This window comes from Heptranchias perlo, chromosome 7 (genome assembly GCF_035084215.1).
Source record: "Heptranchias perlo isolate sHepPer1 chromosome 7, sHepPer1.hap1, whole genome shotgun sequence".
NCBI lineage: Eukaryota > Metazoa > Chordata > Chondrichthyes > Hexanchiformes > Hexanchidae > Heptranchias > Heptranchias perlo.
The window spans coordinates 2,043,919-2,067,311 of NC_090331.1; the positions used below are offsets into that span (position 1 = coordinate 2,043,919).

Here is a 23,393-nt window from a genome sequence, read left to right on the forward strand (position 1 = left end):
TTATATTTCTCTCTCTCCCCCTCCCCTCTCTCTGTCTATATTTCTCTCTCTCCCCCTCCCCTCTCTCTCTGTCTATATTTCTCTCTCTCCCCCTCCCCTCTCTCCCTGTCTATATTTCTCTCTCTCCCCCTCCCCTCTCTCTGTCTATATTTCTCTCTCTCCCCCTCCCCTCTCTCCCTGTCTATATTTCTCTCTCTCCCCCTCCCCTCTCTCTGTCTATATTTCTCTCTCTCCCCCTCCCCTCTCTCTCTGTCTATATTTCTCTCTCTCCCCTCCCCTCTCTCTGTCTATATTTCTCTCTCTCTCTCCCCTCCCCTCTCTCAGTCTATATTTCTCTCTCTCTCCCCCTCTCTCTCTCTCCCTCTCTCCCCCTCTCTGTTTATTAAACAGCTCCAGCAACAGATCGCGAATGAAGGAATTGGGGGGGGTGGGAGTGAGTTTGGGCGGAATGTCCCGCGGGGAGCGGAGAGTCCCATTAGATGTGGCTCGGGGGGTCGGGTCGGGGGGGTCGGTCACTCACCTGCCGGGCCGGCCACTTGCTCCTGGTGCTGCCGGTATGTCTTGGCGGTCCTGCAGATCCCCCGGCCGTGCAGCAGTGCGTGAAGCGGCTTCTCCTCCTCGGGTTTGGGCAAACACTTCAGCCCCACGGCGCAGAGCTCGGTGTAAACGCCGCAACTGTGCCCCTCTCCCAGGGCACAGGTCAGACAGCAGCCGCAGCCCGGCTCCTTCACCATCTCACAGCCCACGGGGTGAGCCTGGCACAAGGACGCAGCCTTTTCATCGCACGGCTGGCAATGAACCATCGGACCGAGGGCTTGTGATCGGCTCCAGTAACCCAGACAAAACACCAACACCCCCAAACAGCCAAACATCTCCCAGCAGCTTCCCCGGGCAGGCTCGGGGGGGGGAGATTCAAGAGAGAGCAAAAAAGTTGTTCGCAAACTTTTAAAAAGTTTGCAAAAAAGTTTTCCAAAACTTTTGAAAAGTTTTCAAATTGCCCCTTTAAGTTTTTTCTTTTTTTTTGGTTATAAAAAAACTTTTATTTGCGAAATTGCAATTAATAAAAAAAAGTCTTAAAACTTGTCAGCGAGAAAAATAATAAAATCTGCAAGTTGTGGGATGTCAGAGAGAGAGAGAGAGAGAGCAGGCGGCCGCTTCCCCTGGTTATTCTCACCAGTCTGCTGCTCCCAGCTCTCTGACTGCCCTTTTTAAATAGACACCATTCCACTGCCCCAAGATCTGAATAACTCACTCCTCCTGGACCCGAGTAAGGGGAGGGCATTTGGAAATGCAGCTCCCAGCTGTGAGGCAGCCAAACATCGACTGAACCGCAGTTTGAAAGGTGACACCCATTTGAAAATTTGAGCCAACGTATTATTACTGTAATCAGGGAAGAGGGGTTTCAGTCACCTCGCCTTTCTCATTTGTTTTGAGTTTGTGCGTTGGAGAGTGAGTCAGAATCTGATCGAGAGAGGGAGAAAAACGGTCAGACAGAGAGAGACAGACAGACAAAGAGAGAGAGAGATAAACAGGGACATAGAGAGGGAGGGAGAGACAAGAGCTCAGCCATTGCAAACTTCATGGCATTTTTTCTGATCTTAAATATAAATGGGTTTCTGCAGGTTTAATGCAATGAGTGCATCCCCTGTTTTCTGCTGGGTTTGTCCCTCTCTGCTGGTTTCAGGTGCTGGGTTTGTCCCTCTCTGCTGGTTTAAGGTGCTGGATTTTTCCCACTCCGAGTTTCAGGTGCTGGATTTGTCCCTCTCTGCTGGTTTCAGGTGCTGGGTTTGTCCCTCTCTGCTGGTTTCAGGTGCTGGGTTTGTCCCTCTCTGCTGGTTTCAGGTGCTGGGTTTGTCCCTCTGCTGGTTTCAGGTGCTGGATTTGTCCCTCTCTGCTGGTTTCAGGTGCTGGGTTTGTCCCTCTCTACTGGTTTAAGGGGCTGGATTTGTCCCTCTCTGCTGGTTTAAGGTGCTGGGTTTGTCCCTCTCTGCTGGTTTCAGGTGCTGGGTTTGTCCCTCTCTGCTGGTTTCAGGTGCTGGGTTTGTCCCTCTCTGCTGGTTTCAAGTGCTGGGTTTGTCCCTCTCTGCTGGTTTAAGGGGCTGGATTTGTCCCTCTCTGCTGGTTTCAGGTGCTGGGTTTGTCCCTCTCTGCTGGTTTCAGGTGCTGGGGTTGTCCCTCTCTGCTGGTTTAAGGTGCTGGGCTTGTCCCTTTCTGCTGGTTTAAGGTGCTGGGTTTGTCCCTCTGCTGGTTTTGGGTGCTGGGTTTGTTCCTCTCTGCTGGTTTAAGGTGCTGGGTTTGTTCTTCTGCTGGTTTCAGGTGCTGGGTTTGTCCCTCTCTGCTGGTTTAAGGTGCTGGGTTTGTCCCTTTCTGCTGGTTTAAGGTGCTGGGTTTGTCCCTCAGCTGGTTTCGGGTGCGGGGTTTGTTCCTCTCTGCTGGTTTAAGGTGCTGGGTTTGTCCCTCTCTGTGCTGGTTTATAGGAACATAGGAACAGGGGGAGGCCATTCAGCCCCTCGAGCCTGTTCCGCCATTCAGTTAGATCATGGCTGATCTGTATCTTAACTCCATTTACCCGCCTTGGTTCCGTATCCCTTAATCCCCTCACCCAACAAAAATCTGTCAATCTCAGTCCTGAAGTTTCCAATTGACCTCCAGCCTCAACAGCCTTTTTGGGGGAGAGAGTTCCAGATTCCCACTCCCCTTTGTGTGAAGAAATGCTTCCTGACATCACCCCTGAACGGCCTGGCTCTAATTTTAAGGTTCTGCCCCCTTGTTCTGGACTCCCCCCACCAGAGGAAATAGTTTCTCTCTATCGACCCGATCAAATCCTTTAATCATCTTAAACACCTCGATTAGATCACCCCTTAATCTTCTAAACTCGAGGGAATACAAGCCCAGTCTGTGCAACCTGTCCTCGTAATTTAACCCTTTTATCCCCGGTATCATTCTGGTGAATCTGCGCTGCCCCCCCTCCAAGGCCAATCTCTCCTTCCTGAGGTGCAGGGCCCAGAACTGAACCCAGTCTCCAGATGGGCTCTGACCAGAGCTCTGTATAACTGGAGCATCACTGCCTCCCCTTTATATTCCAGCCCTCGAGATAAAGGCCAACATCCCATTGGCCTTTTAAATTATTTTTTGTACCTGTCCACTGGCTTTTAGTGATTTCTGTACCTGGACCCCGACATCTCTCTGCTCCCCCACAATTCCGAGCTTCTCACCATTTAGAAAATACTCTGATTTTTCTTTCTTAGGCCCAAACTGGATGACCTCACACTTTCCCACACTGAACTCCATCTCACAGTTTTGCCCATTCACTTAATCTATCGATGGCCCTTTGAAACCTCCTGCTCCCATCTACACTGTTTACTGCCCCCTAACTTAGTGTCGTCAGCAAACTGAGATACACGGCTCTCTCTTCCTTCATCCAAGTCATTTATAAATATAGTGAAAAGCTGAGGCCCCAGTTCAGATCCCTGGGGGACACCACTAGTCACATCCTGCCAATTGGAGTCCATACCCATTATTCCAACTCTCTGTCTCCTGTCTCCGAACCAATTCCCTGTCCAAGCCAATAGATTGCCTCCAATTCCATGCTCTCATTTTTGTTAACAGTCTCCTTTATGGAACTTTGTCCAATACCGTCTGGTGCAGTTCAGAGAAGGTTCACTAGGTTGATTCCGGGTATGGAAGGGTTGTCTTATGAGGAAAGATTGAACAGGTTGGGTCTATACTCATTGGAGTTTAGAAGAATGAGAGGAGATCTTATTGAAACATACAAGATTCTGAGGGGACTCGATAGGGTAGATGCTGAGAGGATGTTACCCCTCATGGGGGAATCTAAAACTAGGAGGCATAGTCTCAGAATAAGGGGTCGCCTGTTCAAGATGGAAATGAGGAGGAATTTCTTCTCCCAGAGAGTTGTGAATCTTTGGAATTCTTTACTCCAAAAAGCTGTGGAGGCTGAGTCATTGAATACATTCAAGGCTGAGTTAGACACATTTTTGATCAGCGAGGGAGTCAAAGGATATGGGGAAAGAGCGGGAAAGTGGAGTTGAGGTAAAAATCAGATCAGCCATGATCTCATTAAATGGGGGAGCAGGCTCGAGGGGCCGAATGGCCTACTCCTGCTCCTATCTCTTTTGGTCTTATGGTCTTATATAAAGAACATCCCTAGACACTCCCTTATCTCTCATGTTCATTACCTCCTCAAATAATTCGACAGGGCTCGTGAGACATGACTTATCTGTTACAAACCCATGCTGGCTCTCTCTGACCAGCTAATATTTGTCCAAGTGCTCAGTCACTCTGTCCCTAATAACAGATTCGAGTAACTTCCCCACAATAGACTTTAGACTAATCGGCCAATCGTTTCCTAGTTGATCTCTCCCGCCCTTCTTAAATAGTGGAGTGACATTTTGCTATTATCCAATCCAAGGTGACAACTCCTGCAAGTTTAAGGTGCTGTGATTGATCCTCTCTGCTGGTTTAAGATGCTGGGATTGTCGCTCTCTGTTGGTTTAAGGTGATTGGAGTGTTCCTCTCTACAGTTTTAAGGTGCTGGGTTTATTGATCTCTGCTGGTTTGTGTGCTGGGTTTGTACCTCTCTCTGCTGCTTTGTGTGCTGGGTTTGTCCCTCTCTCTGCTGGTTTGTGTGCTGGGTTTGTATCTCTCTCTGCCGGTTTGTGTGCTGGGTTTGTACCTCTCTGCTGGTTTGTGTGCTGGGTTTGTATCTTTCTCTGCTGGTTTGTGTGCTGGGTTTGTACCTCTCTCTGCTGGTTTGTGTGCTGGGTTTGTACCTCTCTCTGCTGGTTTGTGTGCTGGGATTGTCCCTCTCTCTGCTGGTTTGTGTGCTGGGTTTGTACCTCTCTCTGCTGGTTTGTGTGCTGGGTTTGTACCTCTCTCTGCTGGTTGGTGTGCTGGGTTTGTCCCTCTGCTGGTTTGTGTGCTGGGTTTGTACCTCTCTCTGCTGGTTTGTGTGCTGGGTTTGTCCCTCTGCTGGTTTGTGTGCTGGGTTTGTCCCTCTCTCTGCTGGTTTGTGTGCTGGGTTTGTTCCTTCTCTTGTTTTGAAGGTTAATTAATAGTTGTCCCTGGTGTTAAATGTTTCCACCTGGTTGGGGCTGGGATCAGAGCCCATTGGATAACGAGTGTCACACAATATCACAATTCACAATCCACCTGTTTGAGAAATTTCAGGTCAATTTCATAAATTCATAATGAACTAAACCTTTATGTTTTTTGTCAGTTTTTCTCCCCATCCCTGTTTGTCTCTCCCCTCTGTCTGTCTTTGCCTCTCTGTCTTTCCCTTTCTATATTCCACCTCTGCTTTTCTGTCTCTCCTTTTCTCTCCATCTATCTCTGTCTGTCTCTCTTTGTCCATCTATCGATCTCCCTCCTCTGTGTTTGTCTCCTTCTCTCTGTCTCGCTATCTGCCTCATTACCATTTTCTCTCTGTCCGTGTCCATCTGTCTCTTTTGACTCTCTCTGCCTGTGTTTCTCTCTGCTCCTGACTCTCCTCTTACTCCCTCTGTCTTTGTCTATTCTCCCTCTCTCTGCCTTTGTCTGTTCTCTCTCTCCCTCTCTGTCTTTTTCTGTCTCTCTGGCCCAGCTGTCCATTCCAGCTCTTTATTTTTCTATTACTCTCATTTTCTTGCTTTGTCTCATCCTCCATTTCTGTATTGTTTTTCTCTTTGTCTGTTCCACCTCTGTTACTGCCTCTCATTCTATCACTTGTTCTCTCTCTGTTTTTCCCTTTCTCTCTGCTTGTCTCTCTGTCTCTGTTGCTAGTTTTCAGATTATGACTCTCGTTTTCTCTCTCATTCTCTCTCTCTCTTACTTCCTCTACTACTGTCTGCCCTAAACCCTGTCCCTGTCCTGATCTCTTCTGTCTTTCATCTCTGTTCCCAATTGTAAACAATTTTACAACACCAAGTTATAGTCCAGCAATTTTATTTTAAATTCACAAGCTTTCACATTTACCTGAGGAAGGAGGAAGCCTCTGAAAGCTTGTGAATTTAAAATAAAATTGCTGGACTATAACTTGGTGTTGTAAAATTGTTTACAATTGTCAACCCCAGTCCATCACCGGCATCTCCACATCATCTCTGTTCCCAGTTTTCTTTCTCTGTCTCACTATTCAGCAGGCAGCAACTTGTGTCAGTGGAGAACTCCCTGAAGCTCCGATGCTTCCATTGATGTCCTCAAACCAGCGTTGGCCAAGATTTTACAAGTGCTATCCAGTAACTCTCAATACATTGGCTGTGTCCTCGGTTATTCAGTCATTTCATTTCCACACGTGGAGAATCGGAGCTTTTGACTCAATTGTAGTACCAGAAAATACTAAGAAAATTCTGGGTTCTTTTCAAACTGATTTTACATTTAAAAAAAATCAGGTTGGCAGAATCGTATATTTGTTTAAAAAGTCCTGTAAAACTTTCCCCTCTGTCTTTCGCCTGTTGACTTTATTTTGCCTGCAGTAATATTTGCAGCCACTGGGAGGCAGCAGCATCTTAGAGAGCCACACAGGCAAAAGTTTTGCCGAAGTCGAGTCCACCGACTGCTGGAGTGAGTGAGTGGCTCTGGATTTCAGCATCTTGTACAGACCAGGCCAGTAAACAGCGTCAGACGATGAAACCAACACTTCACCACAATCATTTGGTAAAGTGTTGACTCGCCAAATCTCATTCACTACAATGGTTCCAGGGATGAGGGACTTTAGTTACGTGGATAGACTGGAGAAGCTGGGGTTGTTCTCCTTGGAACAGAGATGGTTGCGAGGAGATTTGATCGAGGTATTCAAAATCATGAAGGGTCCAGACAGAGTAGATAGAGAGAAACTGTTCCCATTGGCGGAAAGGTCAAGAACCAGATGACACAGATTTAAGGTGATTGGCAAAAGAACCAAAGGTGACATGAGGAAAACCTTTTTTTACCCAGCGAGTGGTTAGGATCTGGAATGCACTGCCCGAGGGGGTGGTGGAGGCAGATTCAATCATGGCCTTCAAAAGGGAACTGGATAAGTACTTGAAGGGAAAAAATTTGCAGGGCAACGGGGAAAGAGCGGGGGAATGGGAGTAACGGGATTGTTCTGACAAAGAGCCAGCACAGGCTCGATGGGCCGAATGGCCTCCTTCTGTGCTGTAACCATTCTAAGATCTTTCAAAATTCATTCTCAGGACGTGGACATCGCTGGCGAGGCCGGCATTTATTGCCCATCCCTAATTGCCCTTGAGAAGGTGGTGGTGAGCCGCCTTCTTGAACCGCTGCAGTCCGTGTGGTGACGGTTCTCCCACAGTGCTGTTAGGAAGAGAGTTCCAGGATTTTGACCCAGTGACGATGAAGGAACGGCGATATATTTCCAAGTCGGGATGGTGTGTGACTTGGAGGGGAACGTGCAGGTGGTGTTGTTCCCATGTACCTGCTGCTCTTGTCCTTCTAGGTGGTAGAGGTCGCGGGTTTGGGAGGTGCTGTCGAAGAAGCCTTGGCGAGTTGCTGCAGTGCATCCTGTGGATGGTACACACTGCAGCCACAGTGCGCCGGTGGTGAAGGGAGTGAATGTTTAGGGTGGTGGATTGGCTAAAATTTAAAGAGTTAAATTCTGAGGACAGGGTTCATAGATTAGGTTTGTATTCCCGTGAGTTTAGAAGATTGAGGGATGATCTAATGAAGATGTTTAAAACGATAAAAGGATTTGATAGGTTTGATGGAGAGAAACTATTTCCTCTGGTGGGGGGAGTCCAGAACAAGGGGAGAGTTCCAGATTTCCACTCCCCTTTGTGTGAAGAAATGCTTCCTGACATCACCCCTGAACGGCCTGGCTCTAATTTTAAGGTTCTGCAACCTGAAGGTAGCAGGACAGGTAGATAAGGTGGTTAAGAAGGCAAACGGGATACTTTCCTTTATTAGCCGAGGCATAGAATATAAGAGCAGGGAGGTTATGCTGGAACTGTATAAAACACTAGTTAGGCCACAGCTAGAGCACTGTGTACAGTTCTGGTCACCACATTACAGGAAAGATGTGATTGCACTAGAGAGGGTGCAGAGGAGATTTACGAGGATGTTGCCAGGACTGGAGAATTTTAACTATGAGGAAAGATTGGATAGGCTGGGGTTGTTTTCTTTGGAACAGAGGAGGCTGAGGGGAGATTTAATTGAGGTGTATAAAATTATGAGGGGCCCAGATAGAGTGGATAGGGAGGACCTATTTCCCTTAGTAGAGGGGTCAGTGACCAGGGGGCATAGATTTAAAGTAATTGGTAGAAGGATTAGAGGGGGGCTGAGGAGAATTTTTTTCACCCAGAGGGTGGTGGGGGTCTGGAACTCACTGCCTGAGAGGGTGGGAGAGGCAGAAACCCTCAACTCATTTAAAAAGTACCTGGATGTGCACCTGAAGTGCTGAAACCCACAGGGCTACGGACCAAGTGCGGGAAAGTGGGATTAAGCTGGGTGGCTCATTTTCGACCGGCACGGACACGATGGGCCGAATGGCCACATTCTGTGCCATAAATTTCTATGATTCTATGAGAGCAGGAGGGGGAGGGGGTGGAGTGGGACAAATTACATTCTGTTACAATATATGAAAATGAAAGGACAGGCTGGTGGAATGGGCGGACACGTGGCAGATGAAATTTAACGCAGAAAAATGCGAAGTGATACATTTCGGTAGGAAGAATGAGGAGAGGCAATATAAACTAGAGGGCACAATTCTAAAAGGGGTACAGGAACAGAGAGATCTGGGGGTATATGTACACAAATCGTTGAAGGTGGCAGGGCAGGTTGAGAAAGTGGTTAAAAAAAGCATACGGGATCCTGGGCTTTATAAATAGAGGCATAGAGTACAAAAGCAAGGAAGTCATGATGAACCTTTATAAAACACTGGTTCGACCACAACTGGAGTATTGTGTCCAGTTCTGGGCACCGCACTTTAGGAAAGATGTGAAGGCCTTAGAGAGGGTGCAGAAGAGATTTACTAGAATGGTTCCAGGGATGAGGGACTTTAGTTACGTGGATAGACTGGAGAAGCTGGGGTTGTTCTCCTTGGAACAGAGACGGTTGAGAGGAGATTTGATCGAGGTATTCAAAATCATGAAGCTTCCAGACACAGTAGATAGAGAGAAACTGTTCCCATTGGAGGAAGGGTCAAGAACCAGAGGACATAGATTTAAGGTGATTGGCAAAAGAACCAAAGGTGACATGAGGAAAAACTTTTTTTACACAGCGAGTGGTTAGGATCTGGAATGCACTGCCCGAGGGGGTGGTGGAGGCAGATTCAATCATGGCCTTCAAAAGGGAACTGGATAAATACTTGAAGGGAAAAAATTGCAGGGCTACGGGGATAGGGCGGGGGAGTGGGACTAGCTGGATTGCTCTTGCATAGAGCTGGCACGGACTCGATGGGCTGAATGGCCTCCTTCCGTGCTGTAACCTTTCTATGATTCTATGAAAACTCAGCGTTAGATATTTAAACAAGGAATTAAGAAAAAGAAAGACTTGTATTTCTATCGTGCCTTTCACACCCTCAGGACGTCCCCAAGTGCTTTACAGCCAATGAAGTAGTTTTGAAATTTTGTACTGTAGGTAAGGCAACAGCCAATTTGCGCACAGCAAGCTCCCACAAACAGCAATGTGATAAATTACTAGATAATCTGATGTTGGTTGAGGGACAAATATTGGCCAGGACACCGGAACCGACCGGAGAGACCTCCGACAGTCGCGCTCCCACTGCTCTGACACTGATTTACCTTCGAGCAGCTGTTTCCAGTCCACTTTTGCTAAATCACTTCACAGCTTAGTAAAATTGGCCTTTCCCCAATTGAGAACGTTTACTCCTGTTCTAACTTTGTCCTTTTCCATAACTATGCTAAAACTAACTGAATTATGATCACTCCCACCAAAATGCTCTCCCACAGATACTCCTTCCACCTGCCCAGCCTCATTTCCTAAAACTAAATCCAGAACTGCCCCCGCTCTTGTTGGGCTTGCTCCGTACTGGTTAAAAAAGTTCTCCAGAATGCAATTTAAGAATTCTGCGCCCTCTATACCTTTTACACTGATTGTATCCCAGTTAATATTAGGGTAGTTGAAATCCCCCACTATTGTTTTTGCAATTCTCAGAAATTTGCCTCCATATTTGCTCTTCTATCTCCCTCTGACTGTTTGGGGGTCCAGAGTACACTCCCAGCAGTGTGACTGCCCATTTTTTGTTCCTTAGCTCAACCCATATGGCCTCATTTGATGATCCTTCTAACATATCATCCCTCCTCACAGCTGTAATTATTTCTATATCCAATTTTGCCATCCCCCCCTTTTTTATCCCCCTCTTTATCTCGTCTGAAAACCCTGTTACCAGGGACGTTGAGCTGCCATTCCTGCCCCTCTTTAAGCCATGTTTCAGTAATCGCTAAGATATCGTACTTCCACGTGTCTATCTGTGCCCTCAGCTCATCCGCCTTATTCACTAGACTCCTTGTATTGAGGTATATACCGTCGAGCACTGCCAAACTCCTTTGTTGTCTATTTTCTAGTCTAATTTTTAAAATTCTCATCTTTGTGTTCAAATCCCTCCATGGCCTCGCCCCTCCCTATCTCTGTAACCTCCTCCAGCCCTACAACCCTCCGAGATCTCTGCGTTCCTCCATTTCCAGCCTCTTGCACAGCCCCGATTTTAATCGCTCCACCATTGGCGGCCGTGCCTTCAGCTGCCTGGGCCATAAGCTCTGGAATTCCCTCCCTAAACCTCTCTCCCTCTCTCTCCTCCCTTAGATGCTCCTTAAAACCTAACTCTTTGACCAAGCTTTTGGTCACCTGTCCTAATATCTCCTTATGTGGTTCGGTGTCAAATTTTGTTTGATAATCACTCCTGTGAAGCACGCACAGTACTGACCCTCCGACAGTGCAGACCTCTCTCACTACTGACCCTCATGATGTGGCGATGCCGGTGATGGACTGGGGTTGACTATTGTAAACAATTTTACAACACCAAGTTATAGTCCAGCAATTTTATTTTAAATTCACAAGCTTTCGGAGGCTTCCTCCTTCCTCAGGCGAACGATGTGGAAATGAAATCCTCGAAATGAAGTCGCATTTATAATTCACAGAACAATGCTTGGTGACTACAGACAGTTTTTTCAACTGCCCGTTGCCAAGGCAATCAGTGTGCAGACAGACAGGTGTTACCTACAAGGTCTCAGAATATACAAATCACCAAAAAAAAACAAAAAAAAAAAGAGATAGAGAGGTAGAAACATAGAAAAGACAGCAACTGACCCGTTATATTAAAAACAGATAACATTTGTTCGCTGGTGGGGTAACGTGTAGCGTGACATGAACCCAAGATCCCGGTTGAGGCCGTCCTCATGGGTGCGGAACTTGGCTATCAATTTCTGCTCGATGATTTTGCATTGTCGTGTGTCTCGAAGGCGGCCTTGGAGACACACGACAACGCAAAATCGTCGAGCAGAAATTGATAGCCAAGTTCCGCACCCATGAGGACGGCCTCAACCGGGATCTTGGGTTCATGTCACGCTACACGTAACCCCACCAGCGAACAAATGTTATCTGTTTTTAATATAACGGGTCAGTTGCTGTCTTTTCTATGTTTCTACCTCTCTATCTCTGTTTTTTTTTGTTTGTTGTTTTTTTTTGGTGATTTGTATATTCTGTGAGACCTGGCAGGTAACACCTGTCTGTCTGCACACTGATTGCCTTGGCAACGGGCAGTTGAAAAAACTGTCTGTAATCACCAAGCATTGTTCTGTGAATTATAAATGCGACTTCATTTCGAGGATTTCATTTCCACATCGTTCGCCTGAGGAAGGAGGTAGCCTCCGAAAGCTTGTGAATTTAAAATAAAATTGCTGGACTATAACTTGGTGTTGTAAAATTGTTTACTACTGACCCTCTGACAGTGCAGCGCTCCCTCAGTACTGACCTTCCGACAGTGCAGCGCTCCCTCAGTACTCACCCTCCGACAGTGCAGACCTCTCTCACTACCGACCCTGTGACAGTACAGCTCTCCCTCACTACTGACCCTCCGTCTGTGCAGCGCTCCCTCACCACTGCCCCTCCAACATAGAATCATAGAATCATAGAAGTTACAACATGGAAACAGGCCCTTCGGCCCAACATGTCCATGTCGCCCAGTTTATACCACTAAGCTAGTCCCAATTGCCTGCACTTGGCCCATATCCCTCGATACCCATCTTCCCCATGTAACTGTCCAAATGCTTTTTAAAAGACAAAATTGTACCCGCCTCTACTACTGCCTCTGGCAGCTCGTTCCAGACACTCACCACCCTTTGAGTGAAAAAATTGCCCCTCTGGATCCTTTTGTATCTCTCCCCTCTCACCTTAAATCTGTGCCCCCTCGTTATAGACTCCCCTACCTTTGGGAAAAGATTTTGACTATCGACCTTATCTATGCCCCTCATTATTTTATAGACTTCTATAAGATCACCCCTTAACCTCCTACTCTCCAGGGAATAAAGTCCCAGTCTGTCTAACCTCTCCCTGTAAGTCAAACCATCAAGTCCCGGTAGCATCCTAGTAAATCTTTTCTGCACTCTTTCTAGTTTAATAATATCCTTTCTATAATAGGGTGACCAGAACTGTACACAGTACTCCAAGTGTGGCCTCACCAATGCCCTGTACAACTTCAACAAGACATCCCAACTCCTGCATTCAATGTTCTGACCAATGAAACCAAGCATGCTGAATGCCTTCTTCACCACCCTATCCACCTGTGACTCCACTTTCAAGGAGCTATGAATCTGTACTCCTAGATCTCTTTGTTCTATAACTCTCCCCAACGCCCTACCATTAACGGAGTAGGTCCTGGCCCGATTCGATCTACCAAAATGCATCACCTCACATTTATCTAAATTAAACTCCATCTGCCATTCATCGGCCCACTGGCCCAATTTATCAAGATCCCGTTGCAATCCTAGATAACCTTCTTCACTGTCCACAATGCCACCAATCTTGGTGTCATCTGCAAACTTACTAACCATGCCTCCTAAATTCTCATCCAAATCATTAATATAAATAACAAATAACAGCGGACCCAGCACCGATCCCTGAGGCACACCGCTGGACACAGGCATCCAGTTTGAAAAACAACCCTCGACAACCACCCTCTGTCTTCTGTCGTCAAGCCAATTTTGTATCCAATTGGCTACCTCACCTTGGATCCCATGAGATTTAACCTTATGTAACAACCTACCATGCGGTACCTTGTCAAATGCTTTGCTGAAGTCCATGTAGACCACGTCTACTGCACAGCCCTCATCTATCTTCTTGGTTACCCCTTCAAAAAACTCAATCAAATTCGTGAGACATGATTTTCCTCTCACAAAACCATGCTGACTGTTCCTAATTAGTCCCTGCCTCTTCAAATGCCTGTAGATCCTGTCCCTCAGAATACCCTCTAACAACTTACCCACTACAGATGTCAGGCTCACTGGTCTGTAGTTCCCAGGCTTTTCCCTGCCGCCCTTCTTAAACAAAGGCACAACATTTGCTACCCTCCAATCTTCAGGCACCTCACCTGTAGCGGTGGATGATTCAAATATCTCTGCTAGGGGACCCGCAATTTCCTCCCTAACCTCCCATAACGTCCTGGGATACATTTCATCAGGTCCCGGAGATTTATCTACCTTGATGCGCGTTAAGACTTCCAGCACCTCCCTCTCTGTAATATGTACACTCCTCAAGACATCACTATTTATTTCCCCAAGTTCCCTAACATCCATGCCTTTCTCAACCGTAAATACCGATGTGAAATATTCATTCAGGATCTCACCCATCTCTTGTGGTTCCGCACTTAGATGACCTTGTTGATCCTTAAGAGGCCCTACTCTCTCCCTAGTTACCCTTTTGCCCTTTATGTATTTGTAGAAGCTCTTTGGATTCACCTTTGCCTGATCTGCCAAAGCAATCTCATATCCCCTTTTTGCCCTCCTGATTTCTCTCTTAACTCTACTCCGGCAATCTCTATACTCTTCAAGGGATCCACTTGATCCCAGCTGCCTATGCATGTCATATGCCTCCTTCTTATTTTTGACTAGTGCCTCAATCTCCCGAGTCATCCAAGGTTCCCTACTTCTACCAGCCTTGCCCTTCACTTTATAAGGAATGTGCTTACCCTGAACCCTGGTTAACACACTTTTGAAAGCCTCCCACTTACCAGACGTCCCTTTGCCTGCCAACAGACTCTCCCAATCAACTTCTGAAAGTTCCTGTCTAATACCATCAAAATTGGCCTTTCCCCAATTTAGAATTTTAACTTTTGGGCCAGACCTATCCTTCTCCATAGCTATCTTAAAACTAATGGAATTATGATCACTTGTCCCAAAGTGATCCCTCACGAACACTTCTGTCACCTGCCCTCAGTGTAGCACTCCCTCCGACAGTGCAGTGCTCCCTCAGTACTGACCCTCCGACAGTGCAGTGCTCCCTCAGTACTGACCCTCCGACAGTGCAGTGCTCCCTCACTACTGACCCTCCGACAGTGCAGCGCTCCCTCACTACTGACCCTCCGACAGTGCAGTGCTCCCTCAGTACTGACCCTCCGACAGTGCAGCGCTCCCTCAGTACTGACCCTCCGACAATGCAGCACTCCCTCAGTACTGACCCTCCGACAGTGCAGCGCTCCCTCAGTACTAACCCTCTGAAAGTGCAGCGCTCCCTCAGTACTGACCCTCCGACAGTGCAGCGCTCCCTCAGTACTGCCCCTCCGACAGTGCAGCGCTCCCTCAGTACTGACCCTCCGACAGTGCAGCGCTCCCTCAGTACTAACCCTCTGAAAGTGCAGCGCTCCCTCAGTACTAACCCTCTGAAAGTGCAGCGCTCCCTCAGTACTGACCCTCCGACAGTGCAGCACTCCCTCAGTACTGACCCTCCGACAGTGCAGCGCTCCCTCAGTACTGACCCTCCGACAGTGCGGCGCTCCCTCAGTACTGACCCTCCGACAGTGCAGCGCTCCCTCAGTACTGACCCTCCGACAGTGCAGCACTCCCTCAGTACTGACCCTCCGACAGTGCAGCGCTCCCTCAGTACTGACCCTCCGACAGTGCAGCGCTCCCTCAGTACTGACCCTCCGACAGTGCAGCGCTCCCTCAGTACTGACCCTCTGAAAGTGCAGCGCTCCCTCAGTACTGACCCTCCGACAGTGCAGCGCTCCCTCAGTACTGACCCTCCGACAGTGCAGCGCTCTCTCAGTACTGCACCAGGAGTGTTGGTCTGGATTATGTGCTCAAGTCTCAGGAATGGGTGTGGAACCCACGACCTTCTGACTCAGAGGCGAGGGAGAATACTGCCCCAAGCACAAATTTGTTCAGGTGGTTCTGTTCTGTCTGCGTCAGTTAGCTGTGGGAGGGGCTAAGCCAGTCAATTCAAATACAAACATCCAGTGGGTTTTGTTTGAATATATAATTGAGTTTAAGAGACACGTATTTCGTTTTATTTTTCCCAGTTATTATGTTTAAGTATTTCCGACCTGTCTTATTCAAATCTGAAATCATCAGCACGATTAACAGGCCCAGGAGACTATGGATTGTTTCACTGGTGAGGCCGGCATCTATTGCCCATCCCTAGTTGCCCCTTGAGAATGCGACGATGGGCCTTCTTCCTGAACCGCTGCAGTCCGTGTTATTTTTTGTCGTGTTTTTATACAACTGAGTGGCTTTCTCGGCGTGAAACCTGATGTATCGCATGGCATAGAATGAGACAGCACAGCAGGAGGCCATTCGGCCCATCGTGCCTGTGCCGGCTCTTTGAAAGAGCGATCCAATTAGTCCCACTCCCCTGCTCTTTCCCCAGAGCCCTGCTAATTTTTCCTTTTCAAGTATTTATCCAATTCCCTTTTGAAAGTTATTATTGAATCTGCTTCCACCGCCCTTTCAGGCAGCGCATTCCAGATCAGAACAACTCACTGCGTAAAAAAATTCTCCTCATCTCCCCTCTGGTTCTTTTGCCGATCACCTGAAATCTGTGTCCTCTGGTTACCGACCCTCCTGCCACTGGAAACAGTTTCTCCTTATTTACTCTGTCAAAACCCTTCATGATTTTGAACACCTCGATCAAATCTCCCCTTAACCTTCTCTGCTCTGAGGAGAACAATCCCAGATTCTCGAACCTCACCCTGCAAAGGGCCATTAACATGATACAGGTGAAGAAGAGAAGTCCCATCGACTCGCAGTGGAAGACGGGTGTCGTGGTGTCGTGGTTCTGGTACTGGACTGGTGATCCCGAGATCATGAGTTCAAATCCCACTGCCGGCATTTTGAGAATTTGAATTCAATTTGAATTAATCTGGAAATAAAAATCTGGTCTCAGTAAAAGTGACCGTGAAGCTGTCGGATTGTCGTAAAAACCCAACTGGTTCATTGATGCCCTTTAGGGAAGGAAACCTGCCGTCCTTACCCGGTCTGGGCCTATATGTGACTCCAGTCCCACACCAACCTGGTTGTTTCTTAACCGCCCTCTGAAGGGGCCCCTCAGTTGCATCAAACCAGCTACCCAGAGGGTCCAGTAGAAGGCCCATCACCACCTTCCCGGGGCAGCTGGGGATGGGCAGTAAATGCCGGCCTTGCCAGCGATGCCCACACCCCCAGAGTGAATAAACTCAAGGGACGCCGGACCTCTGTTGTCTGATGTGATGTGCTGGCTGTGTTCTTTGTGTTTGATCCTTGATGCATGTTATGAGATGCAGAGCGAGAACATGGGCAGGCAAGGGGATTTGGAAAGGAGGCAAACGGTGGCTTGGGTTCTGTGCATTCTCTCTCTGTGACCCAATCGAGATGATTAAAGGATTTGATAGGGTCGATAGAGAGAAACTATTTCCTCTGGTGGGGGGGAGTCCAGAACAAGGGGGCAGAACCTTAAAATTAGAGCCAGGCCGTTCAGGGGTGATGTCAGGAAGCGTTTCCTCACACAAAGGGGAGTGGGAATCTGGAACTCTCTCCCCCAAAAAGCTGTTGAGGCTGGGGGTCAATTGAAACTTTCAAAACTGAGATTGATCGATTTTTGTTGGGTGAGGGGATTAAGGGTTACGGAACCAAGGAGGGTAAATGGGGATAAGATACAGATCAGCCGTGGTCTAACTGAATGGCGGAACAGTGGTTGAATGGCCTTCCCCTGTTCCTGATGCATTTCTCAGCTTACTGCCGATATCGTAGAACGCAGCAAACTCTGAGCACATCTCCCCTTGCTATCCTACCCGAGAGCAGCAAATTTCTTCCTCGCTTGCTCCCGTGATCTGGTCCCAGTATTTACTCTTCCCACTCCTTCCATTTGGCCCATCCCACACCGCTCTTCAGAAGGGGAGGTTCCTCCGCCCCAGACAGAAAGGCCAGTCCTTCTCCCCAACACCTCCTGAAGCACACCCTCCAAAGCTGCTTCCTGGCTTCACTGACGCCATTTATACCCCTCAGGAGCAGCAACCACAACTTGCATTCATATCGCATCTTCAACGTAGGAAAACGTCCCAAGTACGTTCAAAACAGAGATCGATAGATTTCTAGATATTGAAGGCATCAAGGGATATGGGGACGGTGCAGGTAAATGGTGTAGAGGTCAAAGATCAGCCATGATCTTATTGAACGGCGGAGCAGGCTCGAGGGGCCGGACGGTCCACTCCTGCTCCTGTTTCTTACGTTCTTATGTTCTTCACAGGCGCGAAACCAAACAAAATTTGACATCGAGCCACTTAAGGAAATATTAGATCAAAAGCAAAATACTGCGGGTGCTGGAAATCTGAAATAAAAACAGAAAATGTTGGAAACTCAGCAAGTCAGGCAGCATCTGTGGAGAAAGAAACAGAGTTAACATTTCAGGTCGAAGACCTTTATTAAGGAGATATTAGGACAGGTGACCAAAAGCTTGGTCAGAGAGGTAGGTTTTAAGGAGCATCTTAAAGGAGGAGAGAGAAGTGGAGAGATGGAAAGGTTTAGGGAGATAATTCCAGAGTTTAGGGCCCAGGCAGCTGAAGGCACGGCCGCCAATGGTGGAACGATTAAAATCGGGGATGAGCAAGAGGCCAGAATTGGAGGAGTGCAGAGATCTTGGAGGGTTGAAGGGCTGGAGGAGGTTACAGAGATAGGGAGGGGGGCGAGGGCCTTGGAGGGATTTGAAAACAAGGATGAGAATTTTAAAATCGAGGCGTTCCCGGACCGGGAGCCAATGTGGGTCAGCGAGCACAGGGGGTGATGGGTGAACGGGACTTGGTGCGAGTTAGGATACGGGCAGCAGAGTTTTGGGATCAGCTGAATTTACGGAGGGTGGAAGATGGGAGGCCCGGCCAGGAGAGCATCGCTGCTTTAGAGTGATCAGCGGCCCTTTAAGACCTGCTGGTTTCAGATAACGTGCTGCTTTGCTTCATGAGCTCTGCGATATTATGACCTCACATTACAGCGCACGTTCATCTCAAATTGTACGTCGCACCCAAAGAGCCCGTAGGGTGGTGTCCGTATTATCGACCCCCACCCCGATCAGGTGTTGCGTGTTTGTTACTTTTCACTAAACGGAGGATAGTCCTGACTAGTTTATAAAGTCTGGACTACTCCCCCAATCAGTGCCTGCTTTCTCTGGACTATATGTCCAGTCTCGAATACAGCCAACCTAGAGTCATAGAATCATAGAATCGTTACAGCACATAAGGAGGCCATTTGGCCCATCAAGCCTGTGCTGGCTCTTTGTAAGAGCAATCCAGTTAGTCCCATTCCCCCGCTCTTTCCCCGTAGCCCTGCTAATTTTTTCTGGGCTAACCTGAGCCAATCAGCAGTCTCCAATATAAATCCCTATGATGTAATGGGATTGGAAACACACCCTGTTACTTTATACCAGATTGGCTCCATTCCAAGATAAATTAGTGCAGGCATTGTTGGATAGCAACTATATCCAGCTTTAAAGATCTGCTACATGTGGCAAAATGAGATCATTATAATTTAAAACAAGTGCTAATATAATCGACACATACTGAGTCACAAAACAAGCCCTTCAGCTCGACAGAAGTTAGCCGGTGGTGTAGTCTGACATCGTGTCGTACATGCAGTGTGGGTTATAATTGTGGGTGGGTCACACCTGGAGATTTCTTTGGGACAGACATGAACAATTCAGTCACTGGGACAAAGACAGGGCTCCCATTGGAAAGGAAGAAATCCAGTTGAGCGGCCAAAGGCCGACATTGCAGGATATACCGCCACCAAAACCACTGGCAAATTCACCAAAACCACCGGCAAATTAACCAAAACCACCAGCAAATTAACCAAAACCACCGGCATATTCACCCAAACCACCGGCAAATCAACCCAAACCACCGGCAAATCAACCCAAACCACCGGCAAATCAACCCAAACCACCGGCAAATCAACCCAAACCACCGGCAAATCAACCCAAACCACCGGCAAATCATCCCAAACCACCGGCAAATCAACCCAAACCACCGGCAAATCATCCCAAACCACCGGCAAATCATCCCAAACCACCGGCAAATCATCCCAAACCACCGGCATATTCACCCAAACCACCGGCAGATTAACCAAAACCACCAGTAAATGAACCAAAACCATCAGCAACATCACCACAATCAAAACTAGAAACAACATTCACTGGGGCTTACTTCCCTCCACCCCCTGTTGGCCGTGATTCAGTCGGTGTCACTCTCACCTTCGGGTCAGAAGGTTGTTGATTCGAGTCTCGCTCCAGAAACTTGAGCAAAAAATACAGTCCGACACTCCCAGGGCAGTACTGAGGGAGCGCCGCACTGTCGGAGGGTCAGTACTGAGGGAGCGCCGCACTGTCGGAGGGTCAGTACTGAGGGAGCGCCGCACTGTCGGAGGGTCAGTACTGAGGGAGCGCCGCACTGTCGGAGGGTCAGTACTGAGGGAGCGCCGCACTGTGGGAGGGTCAGTACTGAGGGAGCGCTGCACTGTCGGAGGGTCAGTACTGAGGGAGCGCCGCCCTGTCGGAGGGTCAGTACTGAGGGAGCGTCGCACTGTTGGAGGGTCAGTACAGAGGGAGCGCTGCACTGCCGGAGGGTCAGTACTGAGGGAGTGCCGCACTGTCGGAGTACTGAGGGAGTGAAAGGCACTATATAAATGCAGGTTCTTTCTTTTTCTTTTATCCTTCTCCTGCTCTCTCGAAGGTTCTGGACTTCAGCTTCTCAGGGATTTTCCCTCCGTGACTTCACCCGAGGGCCTTTCTTCGTGTGGACGGTGTGTGTCAGTGGGGCACTCAGCCATTGTCGACCCTGATTTTATCCTCACCCCGACGCCCACACCCACACATTTTCCAGCAGAGGCCCATCGACAACGTTTGCGGGAAAACCCCCCTCAAATTTTCTCCCTTCCGAACCAAGGGTCTCGAAGGGCTCGCTTAAATCTGCCCCGGCTGGGATCAGCTAACTCAGCGCAGAATGGAAACGTCAGCCGAAGCGCTCTGGCCTCGAGTGAAGTCAATGCCACACTTGCTCGGACAGAGGCCGAGTTATTTCCACACCAAGAAGGAAAGTATCGTCATTGCTTTTAAACTGAGATCGAGTGCGTGCCACGTTTGGGCGAGATTACACAGGCCCGTGATTCCCCCCATGGCCAAGCAGTCGGCTGACTGTTGTTCATGGAGAATGGGGACACGGGTGGGGAACCAGAGAGTAGCCACTACCCCAGGAATTTACCCGAGAGGGAGTCAGCTCCTTCAGAATAGGGGGGAGAAAGCAGGAACTAAACATGCGGAGAATATAGGAACAGGAGGAGGCCATTCAGCCCCTCGAGCCTGATACACAGGAACAGGAAGAGGCCATTCGGCCCCTCGAGCCTGTTCAGCCATTCAATCGGATCACGGCTGATCTGTCCCTCAACCCCATTTTCCCACCTTGGTTCCATATCCCTCGATACCCTCACCCAACAAAAATCCATCAATCACAGTCTTGAAATTTCCAATTGACCCCCAGCCTCAACAGGGGAGAGAGTTCCAGATTCCCACTCCCCTTTATGTGAAGAAATGCTTCCTGACATCACCCCTGAACGGCCTGGCTCTAATTTTAAGGTTCTGCCCCCTTGTTCTGGACTCCCCCCACCAGAGGAAATAGTTTCTCTCTATCGACCCGATCAAATCCTTTAATCATCTTAAACACCTCAATTAGATCACCCCTTAATCTTCTAAACTCGAGGGAATACAAGCCTAGTCTGAGTGCAACGGAGCACAGAGTGAAAAGCTGAGAGTTTGGTGAGTGTGGGAGTTCGGTGAAGTGGGGGAAGGAGGTGCTGCTTTGCTTTGCTTTTCCTAACTTTTTCCCCAGAGCGGCGGCAGACCTGAGCAGCAGAAGACTGAGATTGGGGAATAAAAGCAGCAGCAGACCTGCAACAAGAGACAACTACTGTGTGACGTCACAGGTGAGGCAGGAGAGTCCGAGAGGTGAGCACAGTATAAAAGGAGAGACCGAGAGCGGGAGGAGAGTCTGAGGGGTGAACGCAGTGTAAATCTCAGGCAAGTCATGGCAGCAGAGCTCGCACTCGTGATATGCTCCTCCTGCACTATGTGGGAAGTCATGGACATTACCGGTGTCCCTGGCGACCATGTGTGCAGGAAGTGTGTCCAGCTGCAGATACTGGCTAACCGTATTTCGGAGCTGGAGCTGCAGGTGGACTCACTGTGGAGCATCCGCGATGCTGAGACTATCGTGGATAGCACGTTCAGTGAGGTGGTCACACCGCAGGTAAAGATTACCCAGGCAGAAAGAAAATGGGTGACCACCAGGCAGAGTAAAAGGACTAGGCAGGTAGAGCAGGAGTCCCCTGGGGCCATCTCCCTCTCAAACAGATATACCGCTTTGGGTACTGTTGGGGGAGATGGCTTATCAGGGGAAAGCAGCAAGAGCCAGGTTCGGGGCACCACGGGTGGCTCTGCTGCACAGGAGGGGAGGAAGAAGAGTGGCAGGGCTACAGTGATAGGGGATTCAATTGCAAGGGGAACAGATAGGCGTTTCTGCGGCCGTAAACGTGACTCCAGGATGGTATGTTGCCTCCCTGGTGCTAGGGTCAAGGATGTCACGGAGCGGCTGCAGGGCATTCTGGAGGGGGAGGGTGAACAGCCAGTAGTCGTGGTCCATATCGGTACCAACGACATAGGTAAAAAAAGGGATGAGGTCCTGCAAGGTGAATTTAAGGAGTTAGGAGATAAATTAAAAAGCAGGACTTCAAAGGTAGTGATCTCAGGATTACTACCGGTGCCACGTGCTAGTGAGTATAGGAACAGGAGAATAGACAGGATGAATGCGTGACTGCAGGGATGGTGTAGAAGGGAGGGATTTAGATTCCTGGGACATTGGGACCGGTTCTGGGGAAGGTGGGACCTGTACAAGCGGGACGGGTTACACCCGAACAGGACCGGGACCAATGTCTTCGCGGGGGTGTTTGCTAGTGCTGTTGGGGAAGGTTTAAACTAGAGTGGCAGGGGGTTGGGAACCTGAGCGGGGAGTCAGAAGGGAGTAAAGTTGAGAGCAGCAAGAGAGGGGAAGACCCAGGGGAAATCTACAATACAAATAGTACAAACAGTTGTTCAAGAACAAGTTAAAAAGAAAAGCGTAGAGCAGCGGAAAGAAAGTGTACTTTAGACACGACAGATAAAGTGAAAACTAGAAGGCGTAAGGCGATTAACCCAGCATCAAAGCTGAAGGTCAGGCTCGGGTGTGTGGCCCAATTAAGAGTTCTATATACAAATGCACGGAGTATAAGGAATAAATGAAATGAACCACAGGTTCAAATTCAAATTGGAGGGTATGACATGATAGCTATTACTGAGACATGGCTGCAGGATGGTCAGGATTGGGAACTAAATATACCAGGTTATCAGGTCTACAGGAGAGACAGGGAAAATGGAAGAGGGGGAGGAGTAGCCTTAATGATTAGAGATGAAATCACTTCAATGATAAAGGAGGATATAACGAGAGGTAAGCAGCCAACAGAGACCTTATGGGTTGAATTGAGAAATAGGAAAGGATCTAAGACTATAGTGGGAGTTGTGTATAGGAGCCCTGGCAGCAGCTCTGAAGTGCTAGATTGTATAAATGCAGAGATTAGACAAGTGTGTAAGAAAGGCATAGTGGTCTTAATGGGGGACTTTAACCTTCACATGGATTGGGAAAAGCAGACGAGCAACTGTCAGAATGGTACTGAATTACTTGAGTGTGTCCGGGATAGTTTTCTGCAGCAGTATGTCCTAGAGGCAACAAGGGGGCAAGCCATACTAGATTTAGTAATGAGTAATGAACCAGATTTACTGAACAGCTTAACTGTGCGTGAACATCTATCCAATAGTGATCATAACATGATCGAGTTCAATGTAGTGTTTGAAAGGGAAAAAAGTGAATCAGCTGCTAAGATTCTAGACTTGGGTAAGGCCGACTT

At 48.3% G+C, this 23,393-nt stretch overlaps 2 protein-coding genes across 3 annotated transcripts in view; one reads left to right on the top strand and one right to left on the bottom strand.

Annotated features, from left to right (window-relative positions):
* The window catches only part of LOC137323455 (insulin-like growth factor-binding protein 5), a 28,816-nt gene extending 27,648 nt beyond the window's left edge, over nucleotides 1–1,168 (bottom strand). For both annotated transcript variants that reach the window (XM_067986939.1, XM_067986938.1), the window contains exon 1: nucleotides 521–1,168. In XM_067986939.1, coding sequence (XP_067843040.1) covers nucleotides 521–872 — 352 coding nt within the window. In that variant the 5' untranslated portion in view covers nucleotides 873–1,168. The remainder of the gene's footprint in view (nucleotides 1–520) is intronic.
* A 19,236-nt stretch (nucleotides 1,169–20,404) lies between these two features.
* The window catches only part of LOC137323436 (SPRY domain-containing protein 3-like), a 708,978-nt gene continuing 705,989 nt past the window's right edge, over nucleotides 20,405–23,393 (top strand). Inside the window, exon 1 of the mRNA XM_067986908.1 lies at nucleotides 20,405–20,528. Within this exon, the coding sequence (XP_067843009.1) occupies nucleotides 20,405–20,528 (124 nt within the window). The remainder of the gene's footprint in view (nucleotides 20,529–23,393) is intronic.